General features: G+C 50.8%; 1 gene segment (V, D, J or C); it reads left to right on the top strand.

Moving 5' to 3' along the window:
- Positions 1 to 415: 415 nt before the first annotated feature.
- LOC123347580 lies at positions 416 to 6,982 on the top strand. The segment is given in 3 exon segments: positions 416 to 461; positions 555 to 853; positions 6,881 to 6,982. Coding segments are annotated over 3 exon segments (447 nt in total).
- The last annotated feature ends 10,626 nt before the right edge of the window (positions 6,983 to 17,608 follow it).

Below are 17,608 nucleotides of genomic sequence, written 5' to 3'. Positions count from 1 at the left end.
CTCCTGGAACGGGGCTCCAGAGCTGAGTCACCCCCAGCCCCAATAACACCTCACAATAGCCAGGACCTCAGTTCCCAGGTGAGGAAATACAGTCACTGCGGGGAGCTGGTCATTCCTCCCAGGGGTCCGAAAGTGTCAGCAGGACCCCAGCGCCCTGTGCCCGGCGCTGCAGAGACACACAGGACGGGACAGTCTGACGCCTGCACCCGGAGCCCCAGGGTGAATCAGTCAGATCACTGGCAGCAGGAGTGTGTGTCTCTTATAAAGCGGGGACATGCAAATAAGAGAGACAGTTTCCTGTTTAAATCTGTGCCTCTCTCTGCCCAGGCTGCACCCGGAGACACAATCCGCAGCCCCTGGGTCTGTGCAGTGACCAGCCAGTCCCTGAGAACTTTCCTCTCCAGCACTCGGGAAAATGGGATTTTTGCTCCTTGTAATTTTCGCTGTAGCCGCTTTGGAAGGTATTTTCCTCCTCTGAATAACTGGCAGAATTAGAAGAATATTGTGTTACCGCTGTTTTTATACCGATATTAATGGCCTGTCTTTATTCTCAGGTGTCCGGTCCCAGGTGCAGCTGGTGGAGTCCGGAGGGGATGTGAAAAAGCCCGGAGACTCTCTCCGCCTCTCCTGCAAAGCCTCCGGGTTCGACTTCAGCAGCTATTACATGAGCTGGGTCCGACAGGCTCCTGGCAAAGGACTAGAATGGGTCGCTTATCTCAACAGCGCTGGGGGTGATATACAATACCTTGATTCAGTGAAAGGCCGATTCACCATCTCCCGGGATAATCCCAAGAGTGAGCTGTATCTGCAAATGACCGGCCTGAAGCCCGAGGACACCGCCCGCTATTACTGTGCGAGACACACAGTGACACGAAACCGGTTTGTGATCCTGCAAAAACCCAGGCTGCGGAATCGCCCTTCTCCCGGCAGCCGCGCGGGGGCAGCAGTGACACACACACCGCTCCGGGCTGGGACATGAGACCTGGCACCCGGGTGAATGTAACACAAACCTCCCGGCAGCTTTAACCCTTTCGTTCCCGGGCAACGTGTCTCCCCTTCCTGCCCACAGCCCCGCTGGGCCTGCGGTGCAGAGATCCCTCGCTCCATCTGTGAACCCCAATCCGGAGTGAGTCCTGTTCTGTGTCGCTCTCCCCTCGCTGACCCGGAACGTTGGCTCTCCCGGTTTGATATGCTCATTACTTCATTCACATGATCAGGCAGAAGGCCACTTCTTTCTGAACACAAATTTCTATTCAGTAATGAAAAAGAACCCTCAGCTGTAGCTGTTGTGACTGGGAGTAGGAAGAGATGATTTCCTACTTCTTTCATCCCAGAAAATATGGCATAAAGATCCGCTCAAGCCACTAGTGATGATAAAAAAGAAGTTGAAGTCAAATCTTCATTCATTCGTCCTAAGATCTTCCCACTCTATGTTCAAATTCTCTAGTCTATCCTGAGCACATGGCAGCCTCATTGCTGGTAGTGCCTCAGCTGGAGTAATTTTAAGACAACAGCCAAGGATCGCTCCTGAGAAAGCCAGCGGGTTTTCCCAGGTTGGACTGATTTGAACTTCAGTCCCAGTGTATTTTCTATATTTTCTAAAATATTCAGTCTTTTTGGACTCTTGCTGAAAAAAGAATATAATGAAGACAATAAATTTATAGCTTTTTAAAATGTCTTTTGAAGAGTCTTCAGCTTGTACTAGTGCTACTTAGAGTAGATGGCTTCTGCGGTGTGTATAGGAGAGATTAGGGTTACACTTTTCTCTGAGCAAAGCTTGTCCTCCACCATGTCGTCCAGAAAAGTTTGCAGCTCCATCAAATGCGCAAGCAGCCATGTGTTTGGGGTCCAATTGACAAGCATTTAACTCTTCTAAGATGTGGGTTGCCACAGATGCAGCTGATGAGTCTTCTATAACTTGAACATCTAGAAATGCATCTACTGGTCTACCCCTGACATCAAGTTAATGTACACAATAACTTAATACTTGATGCCCATTTGCATCGGTGCATTCATCAGCCATGTGTGCAATTTTTTTGAATGTGTTGAGAGAGTTCTTCACTTTTTCAACTGATGAATCTTTCACTGTTGAACCACATGCTTCTAGCCCAGGGTGGGCAAACGTTTTGGCTGAGGGCCACATTGGGGTTGCGAAACAGTATGGAGGGCTGGGTAGGGAAGGCGTGCAGTGCGGGTGGTTGGAGCACAGGGAACGTGGGTGGAGGACTCAGGAGGATCACCAGGCAGCCTCGCAGATGACCAGAGAGAAGTGGTGCTTTGAAAGGGAAACCGCTGCCTCTCTCCAGCTGCGTGACTGCCCCTGCTCCTCCTGAGTCCACATTCAGAAAGGGGCTGGGGGGTGTGTGTGGATGGGGAGGTTCCAGGGGAGTGGTTAGGGGCAGGGGGTCCAGGAGGGCACCCTTTATGGTGGGTTGGGAGGCTGAGGCAAATCACCTGGCCGCTGATTACGTGCAGCCAGACGCCAGGGAGATTAGAAGAGCACACCAGGAAGTGGTGCGCATCAGAGAAGCTTTGAAAACGAGCTTCATCAATGGCCAGGGTACAGTGTGACTGCTGTGTTTGTTGATGAACACCCAACCCCCCTTGATTGACTCATTCCCTGTAAGCAACTCCCCCTCCCCCTTCGAGTACAGCTTACTTATGGAAATAAAGTCACTCTCGTTTAAAAATCATGAATTCTTTATTAATTTATTATAAAAAGAGAGAGAGAAGTAAGGGTGTGGTTTGGGAGGAGGATAGGAAGGATGGAAAAGGCCATTAAAAAAATTTCACATTAACGACAGCCTTCTGGTTGGGCTGTCCACGGGGGTGGAGTGGGCGGGTGCACGGAGCCTCCCCCCATGCGTTCTTACACGTCTGGGTGAGGGGGATATGGAACATGGTGAGGGTTGGGGGTGGTTATACAGGGGCTGCAGCGGCACTCTGTGATCCTGCTGCCGTTCCTGAAGCTCCACCAGACGCCGGAGCATGTCAGTTTGATCACGCAGCAGCCCCAGAGTTGCATCCCGCCACCGCTGATTTTCCTGCTGGTCTTCCTGTCGCCACCTCTCATCTCGGGTGTCCCTCCTGTCCTCACGTTCACTGGCCTCTTTCCTGTAATTTGATACCACGTCCTTCCACTCATTCAGATGAGCTCTTTCATTGCGTGTAACTTCCATAATATCCAAGAACATTTCATCTCGCGTCTTCTTTTTCCTCCGCCTTATCTGTGCTAGCCTTTGGGATGGAGGAGGGATGGTTGAAAAAATTGCAGCTGCACGAGGGAGAGAAATATTTAGAAAGATACATTTTACAGAACAATGGTTATACTCTTTCACAGTGAACAGCGCTATTCACCTTACATAGCACATGTGATTTCCCTACAAGGTCGCATTTTTTCATCTTAATAGTGAGTGCCTGCAGCTCTGGAGTTACAGATCTCACAGACACAGGTCCGGGCATCAGAATTCAGCTTGCATGCGGCCATGGTAAGCCACTATCTTTCGGCGTCTGCAGTGATTTACCCCTCCCCACAATGCATGGCTAATACCACGCTAGCTCCCTGCTAATCAACACCCTTCCCACCCCCACCCCCCACCCACTGCGTGGCTGGTAGCTTGGGGAAGCCCCGCTGACCAAACACAAAAAAGATCATCGGCATTTCACTCCTCCCCTCCCCCCGCTTGGCTACGTGCAGGAAAGGATTTTTTTTAAGCTGCTGCAGTCCACGAACCCAGTAGGAAAATGGCCATCCCCCTTAATTAAATTCCTGATTTTTAACCAGGTTATCCTGAACGATATCACTTTGCTGAGGATAACACAACAAGATAAAGAATGGATGCTTCTTGAATGCCAGCAGTCACCGGGACCATACGCTGCTATGCTTTGCCACGCAATGATACCTGATTACTTGCTACATGCATGGCATGGTAAAGTGTCCTACCATGGTGGGCGGAACAAGGCTGCCTTGCCCAGAAACCTTCTGCAAAGGCTTCTGGAGTACCTACAGGAGCGCTTCATCGAGATGTCCCTGGAGGATTTCCTCTCAATCCCCGGACATGTTAACAAACATTTCTAAGTAACTATACTGTCTGCGAATGCATCCCAAGTCCTCAGGGCAAATCAATCATTAAAAAACGCTTGCTTAAAAAACAATGTTTGCTATTTACAAAGGTACACTCACCAGAGCTCCCTTCCATGGCGTCATTGTCTGGGATAGTTGCTTGGGAGGGCTGGGAGCAGGGTAATTCCGTCAGGGTGATAAAAAGCTCCTGGCTACTGGAGCTCACGGAGTGCTGTGTGCTCTCTGCTAGGTCTTCCTCCTCTTCTTCATCTTCATCTTCCCCGTCTGCATAATCCTCAGCCATGGCAGAGATTACAACCCCCACCTCGGAATCCACGGTCAGGGGTGGGGTACTTGTGGCGCAGCCCCCTAAAATTGCATGCAGCTCAGCGTAGAAGCGGCATGTTTTTCGACCTGCCCCGGACCTTCTGTTTGCTTCTTTGGTTTTCTGGTAGGCTTGTCTGAGCTCCTTAACTTTCACTCTGCACTGCACTGAGTCCCTGCTGTAGCCTTTATCCGTCATAGCCTTAGAAATTCTTTCAAATACTTTTTCATTTCGTCTTTTGGAACGCAGTTCTGTTAGCACTGAATCCTCTCCCCATATAGCGATCAGATCCAGTACCTCCCGTGCAGTCCATGCTGGGGCTCTTTTTCGATTCTCAGGAGACTGCATTGTTACCTGTGCTGATGAGCTCTGCGTGGTCACCTGGGCTGATGAGATCTACATGCTGGGGAAGCAGGAAATGAATTTCAAAAGTTCGCGGGGCTTTTCCTGTCTACCTGGCCAGTGCATCCGAGTTCAGAATGCTGTCCAGAGTGGTCACTGGTGCACTGTGGGATACCGCCCGGAGGCCAATACCGTCGATTTGCGGCCACACTAACCCTATTCCGATATGTTAATCCCGATATTAGCGCTACTCCTCTCGTCGGGGAGGAGTACAGAAACCGATTTAAAGAGCCATTAAAATCGATATAAGGTTCCTCCTAGTGTGGACGGTTGTGGCGTTAAATCGGTTTTACGCTCCTAAAACCGATTTAAACGCCTAGTGTAGACCAGGCTTTAGATTCACTCCCTCTGGGGCACCTGGCATTGGCCACTGTCGATAGACAGATAGTGGGCTAGATGGACCTTTGGTCTGACCCATACGGCCGTTCTTATGTTAATTAGCACCCGTCGGACAGCGAGCAATTCTCCAGCGCTCCTTGTCCGTGTCAGTTAATGATTTGGGGAATGTCGGGCTCATTTTAAATGAGCGAAAGAGCAGAGCGCTCAGAAGCAGCAGCCCAGCTCCTAGTAAGACTGAAATCCGGAGCGTGCCCAGGAAAGCCAGGGGCTGTCTCAGGAGATAACTGTCCCCTTTGGAGGGCTCTCGCTCAGCCTCCGATCGCGGCTGCACAAACCCGGAGCCTCCCTTCAAAAGACCCAGGCGTGACACCGGCGCCGCAAAGCACGCGGTGATTTAAGCCTCTTCAAATGTCCCTCTCTGGTCTGTATTTCCTCCTCCCCCGCATGTATCACAGGCGGCGCGAGTTACTCAGGCTCTTTGGTGGCCCAAGCAGATTCAGGTGCAGTCGTTGTCCAATGCTGCATCAGTACCGCAGCCAGTCAAACAAAACAAACCAACAACATTGCAAAGTGCAAACGTGTAAAAGCCACACACACAAGGGGCTGGGTGGGGGCGGCTATTTTTTTTTTCTTGAGGCAGCAAAAAACCTAGAGCCGGCCCTGCTCCCAGGGGTCCGAAAGTGTCAGGAGGCGCCCAGCTCCCTGTACCCGGCGCTGCACAGACACACAGGACGGGACACTCTGACTCCCGCACCCGGAGCCCTAGGACGAGTCACTCAGATCACTGGCAGCAGGAGTGTGTGTCTCTTATAAAGCGGGGACATGCAAATGAGGGAGACAGTTTCCTGTTTAAATCTGAGCCTCTCTCTGCCCAGGCTGCACCCGGAGACACAATCCGCAGCCCCTGGGTCTGTGCAGTGACCAGCCAGTCCCTGAGAACTTTCCCCTCCAGCACCAGGGAAAATGGGATTTTTGCTCCTTGTAATTTTCGTTGTAGCCGCTTTGGAAGGTATTTTCGTCCTCTGAGTCACTGGCAGCGTTAGAAGAATATTGTGTTACCGCTGATTTTATACCGATATTAATGGCCTGTCTTTATTCTCAGGTGCCCGGTCCCAGTGCAGCTGGTGGAGTCCGGAGGGGATGTGAAAAAGCCCGGAGACTCTCTCCGCCTCTCCTGCAAAGCCTCCGGGTTCACCTTGAGCAGCTACAGTATGAGCTGGGTCCGACAGGCTCCTGGCAAGGGACTAGAATGGGTCGCTTTTATAAGGTACGATGGGAGTGATATATATTACCCTGATTCAGTGAAAGGCCGATTCACCATCTCCAGGGATAATCCCAAGAGTGAGCTGTATCTGCAACTGACCGGCCTGAAGCCCGAGGACACCGCCCGCTATTACTGTGCGAGAGATCCACAGTGACACGAAACCGGTTTGTGATCATGCAAAAACCCAAGCTGCGGAATCGCCCTTCTCCCGGCAGCCGCGCGGGGGCAGCAGTGACACACACACCGCTCCGGGCTGGGACAGGAGACCCGGCACCCGGGTGAATGTAACACAAACCTCCCGGCAGTTTTAACCCTTCCGTTCCCGGGCAAAGTGTCTCCCCTTCCTGCCCAGAGCCCCGCTGGGTGCAGAGATCCCCCGCTTCATCTGTGAACCCCAATCCGGAGTGAGTCCTGTTCTGAGTCGCTCTCCCCTCGCTGACCCAGCACGTTGGCTCCCCCTGGGCCCGTCTCGGTGTCACACTCACAGGGCAGCGTCTGTCAGTGTAAACGGGACAAGCGCATTGGGGTTCGCATCAGACCCAACGGATGGAGCGAATTGCCCCTGGGGCCAAATCCTCCGCTGGTGTAAAGTCACCGCAGCTGCTTCCGCTAGACTCGAGTTACTCCGGATTTACACCAGGGAGGCTCTGGCCCTTTCAGCAAACTGGGAGTTTAGCGGATTAACGCAGCGGAAGGTGATTAGTTCATTATAACCCGTGTGGAGGCCCCTCACTGCGGCGTCTCGGCCCTTCACACGCGGTTATCGCCTTTCTCCCCACAGCGCCGCCGGGAGGCCGGGAACTATCCCAGCCCCTGGGTCAGAGCGGGGAGACTGAGGCACGGAGAGCTGGAGGCTTGATATGGAAATGGGCCATTCAGAGTCCGGGCGGGGCTGTGGGCAGAGATCACCCAGCGCCTGAACAAACTCCACTCCGCTGGGGCTGGGGATGTGGCACCGCCGGGACTTTCCCAAGCGGCTGGTGGATTGTTTTCACCCCACGGACACTGGGAAATCACCGCCCATTTTACTTAATTTTACTTCTCCCTTAGGTAAAAGCACAGACATGATCCCCCAGCCCAGGCACTTCACAACACAGAGTGAGGGGTCCTTTGAGTTCTCTTCTTCAAGACTAATGCAAAGGGAAGAAGCTTGTGTCTTATAAGGAAGGGAATATGCAAACAGGTTGAGAAGTTTCTTGTTCAAATCTGTTCCTCTCTCCGCCCAGGCAGCACCCGGAGACACAGTTCGCAGTCCCCTGGGTCTGAGCAGTGACGGCCCGGCCAATCGTCCTGAGAAACTTCCCCTCCAGCAGCAGGGAAACTGAGACTTTGGCTCCATTTGGTTTTCATTCTATAATGATTCAACCTGTAATTGCTCCACTTCACGCACTGCCATGCGAAGAGCTATTCTCACCCCTTTTTCCCACTCCAAACACAGAAACAAACAAAAAACCCACAAACACAGAGGAACATCTAAAAACGTACATGAAGACTTAGAATCAAAGAACTGGAAGGCACCTCAAGAGGCCATCATGTCCAGTCCCCTGCACTCATGGCAGGACCAGCACCATCTAGACCAGGGGGTCCCCAACGCAGTGCCCATGGCGGCATCTAAATGTGCCAGCGTCCTGGCTGGCGGTCGAGCATCCGACTAAATGCCGCCGAATTTCTCCAGCATTTCAGCAGTGATGCCTCTCGATGATGCTGCTTGCCGCCAACAAGCAACATCCATTGAGAGGCGTCACCACCGAAATGCCGCAGAAATTCGGTGGCATTTTTGCAGATGCTCAACCGCCGCCATGGTCCTTCATCTGGTGTGTGACAGACAAAAAGGTTGGGGACCACTGATCTAGATCAAGTGCTGTCATCCAGAGGTGTCACCACCAAAATGCCGCCGAATTTCAGTGGGTATTTCGGCGGGTGCTCAACCACCATCTAGGATGCAGGCACATTTAGATGCCCCTGTGGGCACCATGGTGCATGCGGGCACCGCGTTGGGGACCCCTGTAATAAATCAATCCCTGATAGATCAATCCCGACCTGCCAATCCAGCAGATAGTGAAGACCTGCCCTGAGAGGGAAAGCCACTGGTCTGTCTCAGGAATGTTATGCCATTGTGTACGCTCGGGAGAAGTTATACCCATACATCTGGGGACACAGATTCCACCTGCAGACTGACCATGCTGAGCTAAAGTGGCTTCACACAGTCAAAGAGACTCAGTGTACGTCTATACAACTCGCCAGATCGGCGGGTAGTGTTCGATGTATGAGGGATCAATTTATTGCATCTCATCTACATGCGATAAAGGGATCCACTAATTGATGCCAGGGCTGCCTAGAGGATTCCAGGGGCCTGGGGAAAATCAATTTCATGGGCCCCTTCCATAAAAAAAGTTGCAATACTATAGACTAGTATATACTCATGGGAGCCCCTGTGGGGTCTCGGGCAAATAGCCCCACTTGCCCCCCCCCCGGGAAAAATAAACATTTAAAAAGGTATCACTGGTTCTCAGCATCAGCTAGTGCTAAAAGGCACCAAAGCTCATTAAAAGGGTTGGACAAATATTTTCCGTCAAAACTTTTTTTGGATTGAAAACTCAAGGTTTTTAAAAAGCAGAAAAAAATCATGGACAATGTCTGCTTTCCTTCAAAATGTGTTGTGAAATTAGTCTGCCAAAACCTGGACATGGTTTGGGGTTTCAGAAGTGTGTGGCCCAATATTTGCTACTTGTTTGTTTAAAGAAACAATAAAAAAATTCTGCTTAAAAAAAATCCAAAACTTTTGAACCACCTCAGCTTGTGACCAAACACCTAAGCCCATCCAGTCAGAGATTTTCCCAGGTTTCTGATACTCTGCTGGCTTCCTTGACTCATACCTGTCTCCATAACTTTGGGTTCATTTAGCTTAGAACATAAGAATGGCCATACTGGGTCAGACCAAAGGTCCATCTAGCTCAGTATCCTGTCTACCAACAGTGGCCAATGCCAAGTGCCCCAGAGGGAGTGAACCTAACAGGTAATGATCAAGTGATCTCTCTCCTGCCATCCATCTCCACTCTCTGAGAAACAGACCCTAGGGACACCATTCCTTACCCATCCTGGCTAATAGCCATTAATGGACTTAATCTCCATGCATTTACCTGTTTCCTAGAGACTGGCTCCACGGGTCCCTCACAAACTGGACACGGTTACTGTGGGTTTGTCTTTCATATAACTTATGTACATACTCCACAAACTGAGCATTTTGAGCTTGTTCCAGAATCTGGGATGAGCCTATGTTGTGAAAACTGAAATGCTCAAAATAGCACAAGCATGTGAATGGACACAGGGTGCTAAAATTAAATTAACCCAGGGGTTCTCAAACTGGCAGTTGGGACCCCTCAGGGGGTCACGAGGTTATTACTGGGTCGCGAGCTGTCAGCCTCCACCTCAAACCCCGTTTTGTCTCCAGCATTTAAAATAATGTTAAATATATTAAAAAGTATTTTAATTTATAAAGGGGGGAGGGTCACACTCAGAGGTTTACTATGTGAAAGGGGTCACCAGTACAAAAGTTTGAGAACCACTGAATTAACCTCCTGGAGCCTCGGGGAAAGCAGGGGAGGGGGGTCTCCCTTGGTAGGGTTGGGAAGGAGGTAGGTGGTGTAGGATATTGCTCTTCTTGTGTGATCCCTCCTCCATGGCTCTCTTGGCTCTATCACTGTTAATCTAAAGTGGCTAATTTTCAAGGAAGCTACCCTCCCCTGACATGAATCTCTCTATGGCACTGAAATTAAATGTAGACTATAATTTGGCATTTGAGAAGTGAAAGGGATGGTACCCCTAAGGGAAAAGCTAACAGCTTGGCTCTTGTGTTAAATAGCTGTCTGAAAGCCTCAAACTGCTCAGTGAGTCTTAGGGTACGGCAGGTTGTGACTCCCAAACAGCCTGGCCCTGCCCCCTATCTGCCCCCCACCCACTTCCTGCCCCCCGACTGCCCCCCCTCAGAATCCCTGACCCATCCTGCTCCTTGTCCCCTGACCGCCCACCCAAGACCCTCCCCAAACACCCCCCCAGGACCCCACCCCTCATGTACCCCCCTGCTCCCTGTCCCCTGACTGCCCCGACCCCATCCACCCCCGCTCCTGCTGAGTCCTGACAGACCTTCTGAATGCCCACAATCGAACCCCCATTCCCCATCCCCTGATCGCCCCCTGAACCTCTGCCCGCTCCCTGTCCCTTGACTGTCCTCCCTACCCCTTCTCCAACCCCCCCAGCTCCGGCCACCTTATCATGCCATTTACCCCCACCTCCCCGCTCTTCTGGAGCCTCAGCGTGCGGCGTCCAGGAGCGACCCTGGACAGCGCTTGCAGCAGCGTGGCTCCAGCGGGACCTGAGCTTTGGCCGCAGCTCACAGGCCCAGCCCCTTACCACGTGGCTCTGAGCCGGAGACCTCAGGCCCCACCCAAGCCTGGCTTGCTTTAGCTCTGTCCAGGGCCGCTCCTGGTGCGCTGAGGCGCCGGCGAATGGGTGGAGGGGGGGAGGATCCTCCGACCTTCTCCTGGGGACCACTGCGGGGCCTGCGGAAAATCCCCCCCCCCCCCCCGGCCCTGTCACCGTCACCACTTCCTCTTAGATCTCAAAGCGCTTTTGCAGGGAGGTCAGCACCATTATCCAGGCGACTGGGTTGCTCATTGATTCATGGATTCCAAGGCCAGAAATGGACCATTTGAACTTCTAATCGAACCTCCACAGGCCACAGAACTTCCCTGAAAATAATCTCTCAGGCAGATCTCCCAGGGAAAAAACGTGCAGTCCTTGGTTTAAAAAATGGTCAGCGATGGTGAACACACCAGGATTACTGGTGAGTTGGTCCAATGGCCAATTAATTCTCACTTAGATATTTGCACCCTATTTCCAATCTGAATGTGTCAAGCTTCAACCTCCAGCCTTTGATTCCTGCTATACCTTTTGTCTGTCAGATTAAAGAGCCCCGGATTCAATATTTGCTCTCCATGTAGGAGCTGATCCGATGTCAATGGCAGTCAAAGCCACGTCCCTTCTCAGTTCAGGAAGGTTTGGGTCCGAAAAGTTACACAAAATTCTTCGCCCACCCCTCGGAATCGGAGGATAAGAAATTTGATCATTCAGGGAAGGAGTTTGTGTGTCTTATAAGGAGCGGGATATGCAAATAGGGTAACACTTCCTGTTTAAATCTCTCTCTCTCTGCCCAGGTTGCACCCAGAGAGACAATCCGCAGCCCCCTGTCTCTGTGCAGTTATCAGCTAATCCCCTCAGAGCCTTTCCCTCCAACTCCAGGGAAAAATGAGACTTCAGCACCATGTACTGTTCATATGTAGCGGCTCTGGAAGGTATCTTCTCCCCTGGAAAGCACTGGCGGGGCAAGGGACCAGTCCTATTATCGTTATTACTATTGATATGATTTATAAATATCTTTCTATTCCCAGTCGGCCAGTTCGCAGATCCAGCCCCTGGACCCCCAAGTTTATGTGAAAAAGCCCGGAGACTCTGTCCGCCTTTCCTGCAAACCCACCGGGTTCACCCTCAGCAGCTACTGGATGAGCTGGGTTCGCCAGGCCCCTGGGACGGGACCGGAGTGGATCGGGGGAAATACACCCAACTTCAACTACCATCTACTACGCCCAGCCCTTCAAGGGACGCTTCAACCATCTCCAGGGAAAACCCCAACAACCTGCTGTAATCTGCAACTGACCGGCCTGAAGCCCGAGGACACCGCCCGGTATCACTGGGCTAGGCACAGAGTGAGCAGATTAAAGCTATTAAACACGGAACAAAAACCGAGCTGAAATGGTACAACTTTACCAACACGCTGCAGAGGGCAGCAGTGAACAACAATTAAATGCTGATTTATTAAATTATTCAGGCATAAGTATTAAAGATCATGTTTGTGCACCTATCATCATGTAAATATTTAGGGGTTTCTATGTGTTTTAGTGATATGAGACAAACATTCTTTCAGATCTTGAATAGCCTCTGGCATTACCGAGAATTAAGTGTGAAGTTAAATCCATGGCACTTACGAATTGTGCTGAACTGGAAGTGGTGTCCCGCACAGAGATGGGTTACGCAAATGCATAAGTGCTTTCCTGAATCAAGGCTTAAGAAATTATTCTAGGGTCTAGATGAAATCACGAATTAACTTGCATCCTTGAAAATCATCCCCCGACCTACTGTGTTCCTTAAACTGTTTGGAAATAGCCCAACCCCAGACTGCTGTGGGATTTTACATAATAATGTTTGTAAGAGATTGCTCACACTGAAATGTTGCTGAGCTGTGCCTCTGAGCGCACTGGATCTCGCACTGAGAAACAACAAGTCCTCCGCCCATTAGAGAGGTTGCTCCCGATTTTCAAAGGAACCCAACATCGTGAGGTTTCCAACTCCCATGGGATTTGAGAAGTTTACATTGCTTAAACTAAGATCCTTTAAAAACTCCCCCTGGTATCAGATTTCAGAGTAGCAGCCGTGTTAGTCTGTATCCGAAGAAGTGAGCTTTAGCTCACGAAAGCTCATGCTAAAATAAATTTGTTAGTCTTTAAGGTGCCTGGTATCAGAGTGCATCAACACAGGGGCAGGGCTCAGCTTCTAAGGTCTATGTATTGCTGTTATTTTTTATTATTTTATCCAGCGTTCCCATAGAGACTTTCATTTAGCTTATTGACATTTTTATCTGTATTATTCCCTATATACAGTGGGTGTTGAAAATAATATTGACACTAATACTAAGAAGGAGAAGAGTGAAATAACTTCTGTGCAACAGATTTTTTACAATTAACCCCACTCAAAGCAACGGGAGTTCTCTGTCACTTACAGTTACACACGCATACAAATACCTGCTGGGTTATAATCCTAGGCTGGATATTTTTTCAGGTACCGACTGTCCATTTTCACTATATGAGTTAGCAGAACTTAGCTCTTTAGGACTTCTGGGCTACAACATTCACAGCAGGCTAGGGGTACCCACACCCAACTCCCATTCATTTTAAGGTGCTAATCTAATAATAATTCTGTCTGGTCGTCCAGCATTGCAAGGAAGAGTTTCAAACATAGGTGGTGGAACTAGGGGTGCTGCTCCAACCCTGGCTTGAAGTGGTTTCCATCATATACAGGGTTTCCAGTTTGATTCAGTGTCTCTCAGCATCCGCACTATATACATTGTTCCAGCACCCCAGCTTTGCAATGCCTGCCTCCTTCTAGAAGAAGAAAAAGATGTTTCCAGACATTAGTAATAGCACTAACCCCTAGCATTTATATAGCGATTTCCAGCAGGAGATCTCAGCGCACTTCACAAAGAAGGGTCAGGGTTTTCTATCCCCATTTTACAGAGAGAGGTGACTTATCCAAGGCAACCCAGCAGACCAAGGAATAAACAGCCAGTGTCCCATGGCCCGGCCTAAGCGCTCTCTGCACTGGGACACACGGTGGGAAGGAAAGCCCCAGCGCTGGGAGCGCGGCTCCCAGCGCTGTCCGTTATTCCCCACAGGGAGGTGGAGTATGGACAGCGCTGGGAGAGCTTTCTCCCAGCGCTGGCGCTTTGACTACACTTAGCGCTTCAAAGCGCTGCCGCGGGAGCGCTGCCGCGGCAGCGCTTTGAAGCGCTAGAGCTCAGCGACAGGCGAACAATCGATGGTGCAGTTTGCCTGTCAGAGGCAGCGAGCATCCCTAGAGGTCACTGCAGCAATGAGCCCTGTCAGAGAGACTCCAACCCTCCTTCTCCCGCCGAATATCCTTCTTACCGCCGAACCCGTCTCCGGGAGGCCCGAGTTTAACGAGGGCTGCGGTCTGGGGTGTGATTTTTAAAGAGGGGAGATGCAAATTCAGTGTCTCGGGGCCCCGCATAAATCCAGTGTTCTCCTGGAGCGCAGAGTGTGAACGGGGAGCAGGCCAAGGTCTTGCAGTTCCCATCGGAAACCCCCCAGCGTCAGCAGCATGAGATTGTGGCTGAATCTTCTCTTGGCTCTAGCGGCCACTTCCAGGTACTTCCCACCTCCCCCGCCCCCAGCATCGTGGGAGACTCCGGGGCAGTTTGTACATTCCTGCCCCAGCCCAAAGCGCAGTGAAATGAACTGAGCCGCTTCCCAGCGGCTTCTGTGAGCTTCGGCTCAGGTCGTGTGTTAACATGATTCTTAATTGCCTTTTTTCCTTCTTCCTCCCCCCCCACCCACCCCAGAATGTCCGGTCCCAGGTTCTTCTGGTGGAGTCCGGAGGTGGAATTCAGAAGCCCGGAGACTCTCTCCGCCTCTCCTGCAAAGCCTCCGGGTTCACCTTCAGCAGCTACCATTATGAGCTGGGTCCGTCAGGCGCCCGGGAAGGGCCTGGAGTGGGTCGCACTGATATACAACTCTGCTAGTAGCCACAGCAACGTTTTACAGTGATGGCGGTTAAAGGGCGATTCACCATCTCCAGAGACGACTCCAACAGCCTGGTGTATCTGCAAATGACCGGCCTGAAAAGCGGAAGAACACCGCCCGGTATTACTGGTGCGAGAGACACAGCGATCAGAAATCAACTGCAGTGAATACAAAAACCTCCTCCTCGGACGCAAACAAGCTCTCAGGGCCAGCAGAGAGCAGCAGGCACTGAACAGGGCAGAGCAGCTGAGACACCGGGAAATGGAATAAGAAACCGCCAATAATGTATCTGGGCTTCAGTCATCTCAAAATGCAGATTGGCAGTTAAAGACTCGCTATGTTGAGAGAATAGCGAGGACTTGACTTAGTGGGTAGCAATGGAGACATTGAATCCGCCTCAGTAGCTATTGATCATTAGCTTTCTGCCCTTCAACCCGCCTTGTGCACATGAACGAAGAGGAAGAAATGCCAGAGACATTATTTAAAGAGTCTGTTTGCTAGAAGCTGGGAATGGGTGACAGTGGATGGATCACTGGATGATTTCCCTGTTGTGTTTCATTCCCTCTGGGGCACCTGGCATTGGCCACTCTCAGAAAACAGGACACTGGGCTAGATGGACCTTTGGTGTGACCCAGTGTGGCGGTTTTTATGTTCTTAAGATGAGCAATCAAAAAGGAATTTTGTCTCTAAAAATTGTAGAGAACCCTGCAGAAATGATTCTTTGAGTGAAGTTCTACTCTTCTCCTTCACTCAGGTAACACTTTCCCACGGCACCCACCTCCGGGAGCTGAGTTCGCTGAGGGCTGAAGTCCAAGATGTGTCTTATAAAGAGGAGGAGATGCAAATTCAGCGGTTAATGCAACTCATTTCCCCCCTTTGATTAAAATTCCCTGCTTCAATGTACCGCTGCCTTGTTTTCTCCCTTCTCCCCCAGGGGCCCGCTCACCAGGTGGTTCTGACCCAGTCGGGGCCAGCGCTGAAGCAGGCCGGAGAGTCCCATATACGCTGCAACGTGCCACCAGCGGGGTTCGCTGCTGAGCAGGCACGGCTGGATGGGCTGGGTCCAGACGAGGAGCCAGGGAAGGGGCTGGGGTGGCTGGCCAGGTACGATTTGATCCCTCCATGCCAGCTGTTACGCCTCCTCCATCCAGGGGATGATCTGCAGCCTCCAAGGGACTAGCAACACCTATCCGCTTGCACTATTGAACCCAGCCCTGAAAGCCAAGGACAAAAACCGCTGGTGTAGAGACACTGACACACACAGTGAGGTGGAAAGCCTAGGTCTGGGCTCAGACAAAAACCTTTCCTGGCAGCTGCAGCAGAAGCCTAAAATAGTCCCATGTTCACCCTCTCAGTTCCCGTGTGCTGGGATGATATGAAAGCAGGACAAGAGGTGTGAAAACACAAACCCTGGCAGCTATAAAAGGGAACAAGGCTTGTTTCCCCAAATCCACTGTTTGGTCAATGCTCAGAGAGCTGGGTCGTGTCCTGTTTATAGATTTATTCAGAACCTCCCTGCCCCTGTACAATTGTCTCCCTTCCGATTAGCCACATAGTATCAGATCAATGAACTGGTCGCCAGCCAGTCTGAGAACCTAGTACACCCATGGCGCCATTATGAGGAGTCACCCACCCACCCACCCCTCATCCATACTGAGCTATCGTTCAGTGTAACTGTCTATGAGACAATTCCCTGAGAACACCCCCTTTCCCCTCCAGTGGCTGTGTGAATGAGTAGGTGGGGATATGAAAGGGAACACGGAGTGGTCATTGGGAATGGAGATCTGTTGTCTCAGCGTGGGAATGCTCGCTACTTGTCTGAAAGACAGTGGGAATGGGAATAAGTTGTTTTGTGGTATTTTTTTTGTTACTTTCCCTCAATATTACATGCCTGGGGATGGTTTTAGAAACATGTAGCGTTTCATTTCACACAAGTTCTTTAAACACAACTCAGGGAGAAAGCTTCTGTCCTACAATTAATTGCTTATTAATAAATTAACATAAGGTAAATGTTCTTGGTGATGATGCTCAGCGGTGATAGATTTGGTTGCTAGTTGTGGGTCCTGGGCGCCTAGGGTCCTCCAAGAAGCTGGGAATGGGCCACAGGGGGTGGGGTCACTGGCTGTTTCCCTGCTCTGTTCCATTCCCTCTGGGGCACCTGGCACTGGCCATTGTCAGAAGACAGGACACTGGGACAGATGGGACCTTTGGTCATCGTCACCAGTCCTGGCCCTTCTTATGTTGTTATATTAACAGTCTAGGGCTCCCATAGTCCTAGCCCCGGTTACAAACACAGACCATAAAACCTCCTCTCAGTCCCCACCGAAGTTTACAACCCGAGTGAGTACAATGGGAACGTGGCCTGTGACTGGGAACAGGAATATGAGAATAACGACGAAATAAATAATATCAGAGGTGGAGCCTGTGATAGTCTGGTTCTGTAATAAGCAGGCAAAAGAGGTCATGTGGCTACCGGAATAGACTAACAGACGTATTGGGAGTCATGAGCTTTCGTGGGTGAATACCCACTTTGTCAGAATACAATGTCATCCCTTTGGCATCCGACGAAGTGGGGATTCACCCACGAAAGCCTCATGCTCCAAAACGTCTGTTAGTCTTATAAGGTGCCACAGGATTCTTTGCTGCTTTTAACGAATATAAATATCAGCTTTCCTGCGCAGTAATAATCGTTGCCCTAACTCGTTGTTCTGAATTCCTTTCTCGACTCCCCCCTAAAGAAATCTCACCAGACACGTCTGCTCGTTTTTTTTCACGGGGTGAGCCCACTAATGTCAGGGAGGCTTCCACTGCAAAAACCTTAAACTCTGCCCTCAGACTCCCCC

Source organism: Mauremys mutica, chromosome 13 (assembly GCF_020497125.1).
Source record: "Mauremys mutica isolate MM-2020 ecotype Southern chromosome 13, ASM2049712v1, whole genome shotgun sequence".
Taxonomy (NCBI): Eukaryota; Metazoa; Chordata; order Testudines; family Geoemydidae; genus Mauremys; species Mauremys mutica.
This window is presented reverse-complemented; position numbering and strand designations above follow the sequence as displayed.